The sequence below is a fragment of the Pundamilia nyererei genome, unplaced genomic scaffold, assembly GCF_000239375.1.
Source record: "Pundamilia nyererei isolate P.nyererei 1_Seehausen unplaced genomic scaffold, PunNye1.0 scaffold00475, whole genome shotgun sequence".
Lineage (NCBI taxonomy): Eukaryota > Metazoa > Chordata > Actinopteri > Cichliformes > Cichlidae > Pundamilia > Pundamilia nyererei.
Genome location: NW_005187876.1, coordinates 229362 through 233601, shown reverse-complemented (window position 1 = coordinate 233601; position 4240 = coordinate 229362). Strand labels below are relative to the sequence as shown.

At 37.4% G+C, this 4240-nt stretch overlaps 1 protein-coding gene across 1 annotated transcript in view; it reads right to left on the bottom strand.

Annotated features, from left to right (window-relative positions):
• Positions 1–2079: 2079 nt before the first annotated feature.
• LOC102192015 (uncharacterized) overlaps positions 2080–4240 on the bottom strand; it is a 3669-nt gene continuing 1508 nt past the window's right edge. Inside the window, exons 5-8 of the mRNA XM_005753882.1 lie at positions 3458–3544; positions 3357–3385; positions 2851–2913; positions 2080–2674 (exon numbers count right to left, since the gene is read on the bottom strand). Coding sequence (XP_005753939.1) covers positions 2579–2674; positions 2851–2913; positions 3357–3385; positions 3458–3544 — 275 coding nt within the window. The 3' untranslated portion in view covers positions 2080–2578. The remainder of the gene's footprint in view (positions 2675–2850; positions 2914–3356; positions 3386–3457; positions 3545–4240) is intronic.

Sequence of the window (4240 nt, the reverse complement as noted above, 5' to 3'; positions counted from 1 at the left end):
TAGGGGCCAGGACTCAACCTCTTCGGGTTCTTGGGGGATGTTGCTAACTCCGGGTCCGATAACAGGCACCACACCCACAGTAGATGTGTTCGGTGTGGGCTCTTGCAGCAAGCTATCAAATACGGTGCATTTCTTGGCTTTAAAAAAAAACCCCGCTATGCGTTGCCAGGTGTTTCATCAGATTCAAGGTGTTAACTCTTTTGCACAGTATCACCTTAAAGCACTTGTTGCAGGCTGCTGAGTTTGCATCTTTTGCTGTGAAGTACAGCCAGACTTTTGACCGCTTCGCCTTGGACATTTTTAATCTGTAGCTCTGCTCTAAAAGAACGTACGTACTCAAAGTGCGTGCCATAATGGAGCCGGATAGCAGTACCCATCCCTACTGAAGATATCTATGTATTCGGAACCATGATAACAGGGTTCTGGCTGATCGGAGCTGGCTTGGCCCTGGCTTATCGAAGAATTAAGAAAGCGGAACCGGCTGTTCAAACCCCCACAAGGCTGCCCGCTGGGATTGAAACGATGGAACGAGGCATGAGTTCTTAAAATGGGCTCATTAAGTGCAGCACGGATAAGATCTTGGAGAAGCTTGCGGCTGCCGTGAACACTCAGAATAACACCTCTGAGCGCAAATTGGATTACATCTTGGAGAAGCTCACTGTGGTCGTGAGTTCTCAGAATCGGCTCTTTGAGCACAAGAATGACAACATCACGGAGCGTAAGTTTGATAACATCATGGAGAAGCTCGTGGCTCTCCAACGGGAGATTGAGAGACCAGATTGAGATTATGTATGGTCGGAGGGTATGATGGCGCCGCCATTGCGTGCAATTGGTCGGCAGCCTTAACATGAAATTTCCCACTCGTGGGACTAATAAAGATATCTTATCTTATCTTATCTTATCTTATCTTATCTTATCTTATCTTATCTTATCTTATCTTATCTTATCTTATCTTATCTTATCTTAAAGTGATGACATATGGGGAAATCTGTGCAAACAACTTGGTGAAAAGATGACACAGCAGCAGTGCCAATGTCAGTGCTTTTGAACCAAGTAGTTCTCCTTTTCAAAACAAAGACTGCAACACTTTCAATGTTGAGCTCCTATTTGAACAGTGGATACATATGGTTCCAGATCAAGTCACATACAAAAAGATTTTTTTCACAAAAAAGGGACTACACCATTTTGAAGCCAGGTAGACGGACTCATGTGTAAACCAGGGAATCTGGAAACAGGTTAAAAGTACATGCACATTTCTAAACGAGCCAACGTGAATCCCACAACATTATCTTGTTTCATAAAAATCAGAGGCTTTTGTAAAATGTGTTGTGGCCTGAACCAGAACCTGAAATTCACTGCCAATGGTGCTTAAGTGTGTGATGGCAAATATGGATGAATCCATGCACACTGGTTTTCCTAAGATAGCCATGTTCGGAAATCTGTGGGCACACGTAACAAAAGAACTTTGTGAAGGCAGACTGCAGCCCATGTGTGGAGAGAATCAGAGGCAGCAAAACTGTTGGACTTTGGTGATCCAGCATGACCTCTGATGGCCTCTAGAAGCATATTTTTTATTATTACCTTTAAAATGACAGCGGCACAAGCTAACATTTTTGCAGCTCAAACGTTTCATATCATTTTTTTTTTTTTGCTCTCTTTAATCTCATCTCTATGTCGTCTGCGTAAAAAATGCACCAACAACAAATCATACTGTCTTTTGTGCTTTATGATTATCTCTGTATACGTTCAAATTGTGGTTTGGAGATGGACAGTGAAGAAATAATTTCTCCTCAAATGTCTTACACCAAAAATAACAAGCCTTTCTTGAAAATTTACGGGTACAAGCTTTCATGGGTGTGAAGTCACCCTGTGATGTTCTGTCTACCTGTTACATGTGTTTGTTTTTTCAAAATTAAGTAATTAAAAAAACGTAAGATAAACATCTGTGTGGTTATTGAAGGTAATAAATTTGACAAATGGAATAATTGCAAAATTGGACAAGTTTTCATTAAAATTCATTTTTAATCTAATCTAATCTAATTAAGTGAAATTACACCATGCTTCAAAATAATTGTGCCTTTTCTTGATAATACTTTTTTATTAGCACTCCCCTGAAATACATTTGCAGAGTAAACACAGGGACATTTTAGCTCTTAGGAAATGTAAATAGAAAAGTGATTGTACATTAATAACGCAGTAACAGAGATAAGATTGTACCGTAACAGGTGGGATGTTTGGCCTGCACCACATGTGGAAAACCTGGAAAAATGTATTAATATTCTGAGCTTGACCAGTATATTTCTCTAAAAGTTTAACAAGCATTCTTTCAGATCACATTATAACATTATGGATAATTAGAAATGTACTTTTTGCAATGTTACTATCTAGAAATGACACTGAGTAGTGGGAATGACCCAAAGATGGCCTTGATTCTCGATTGACTCCCAGCATTTGCTATAATAGTTTTATGCTTGCCATTCAACAGCATGAAGTCTCTAATCACACATCCATTTACATTTTTATTTTTTATTTTTTTTAAAAAGGTCAAATCCTTTTGCTATTTTCTCTATTTTCTTTTTTATTGTGGGTTACTGGGGTTGACAGTGGCTGCAGGAGATGAAGAAACCATCAAAACACTGTAGATCACTGCATCACCTTCATCATCACCCTGAACCTGAAAACAAAGAGAATTGTCAGATACATAAATAAACATAAATTAACACTGTGTTAAAATAAGAGAGATAGAGCTCAACAAATTTTAAAGCTAAGTATGAATTGTAATCTCAGCTTGCACACATTACCTATTAATATATCAGTATACAACATAAGCATCTATGAAAGACACGTTACCTGGGCTTTATTCTTGGCTTTCTTTCTGTAGCTGACGGTGGCATAGGAAACTTCATGATCTACCTACACAGCGAAGAGCAAAATATCTCAAAAAGTTTACATGTTTTGACCTCTAACCTCAGGTTTTACAACTCATGGTCTGTCCCACTGTTATTCAGTCTAACTTCCTTATCTTTTATAAGATCTCATTGAGTCGCATGCACTTAACAAGCACATAGAAGAAGAAGTGGTTTTAACTGTGCTCTGACTGTACTGTGGGTGTGGTGTGGGATTTCCCATGCTGGGACTTTTTTAAGTAGCAGTCTGAGTCTCTGTAGAGTTCAAACTCAGTCCCTGGAAAATAGACAGTTACATCTGTTGGAAAACTGTCCTTTATAAAGACAGTTTAGTTCTTGTTAACACTCCTCAGAGATGAGCTGATTTGGTGTTTATTTGTTATTCTTATTTCCTACAACCATTTAAAAAAATTATATATATATATTGGTTTAAAAAAAACAAAAACTCACAGTATCTTCATCCGTCTGTGTTTTGTTTGCTGGAAAGACAAAAACAATTAACTGTAACATTTACTGTTAAAAGCATGTGTTTTAACTTTTGATGTTTTTACCTTTTGTTTTTCTCCATCTGATAACAGATGCAGCTGTTATCAAGAGCAAGACAAAACCCACAGCTGCAACGACGTACCAATGGATAGCTGAAACAAACCCAAAAAACAAACTTAAAACCATTTTCAGTGAATCTTTTTTCAAACATTTAAAAAACTTTCTATGTATCTTAAACTAAGTCTACATGACACACAAAATATGCCTAACATTGTGTTCTATTTTAAACTGTGACACTGTTACCATAGCAAAAACAGAAACACACAAAAGCACAATGTGAATCATAGTCACTGCGTTTCAGATGTATGGAAGAAAAACAGTAAGGAGATTTTAGTTCAGACGTGTTATTTTACTTACAGACACATGTTGTTTCTGAAGGTATTTGGCTATTTCTTTTATTTAAATCAGTTTGAACACATACCTTAAAACATGTAAAATAAAAATAAAATAAATACATCATGCATAAAGTCCTAAGCACAAACTAAATACATCCTTAATCGTTCCATAGGAATTAAGAGAGCAACTTGGAGTCAGATGCTACTAATCAAATGGACTTAACTGATCATCAAGAGTGGGCATTTCTATAAAAGAAGAAACTTTGACAGTTTACAGGTCTGAAGCTCTCGGGTAGGTGTATATACATACAGCAACAACCTTACCAGCATTGGTCTAATTCCACCAAAGTCATATCAAAAAGTCAAAAAGACTGAGCAAGAATGGTTTCTTTGGAAGGGCTGCCAGGAGAAAACCGCTTCTATTATGATAGACTGATATAGAAGACTATTACT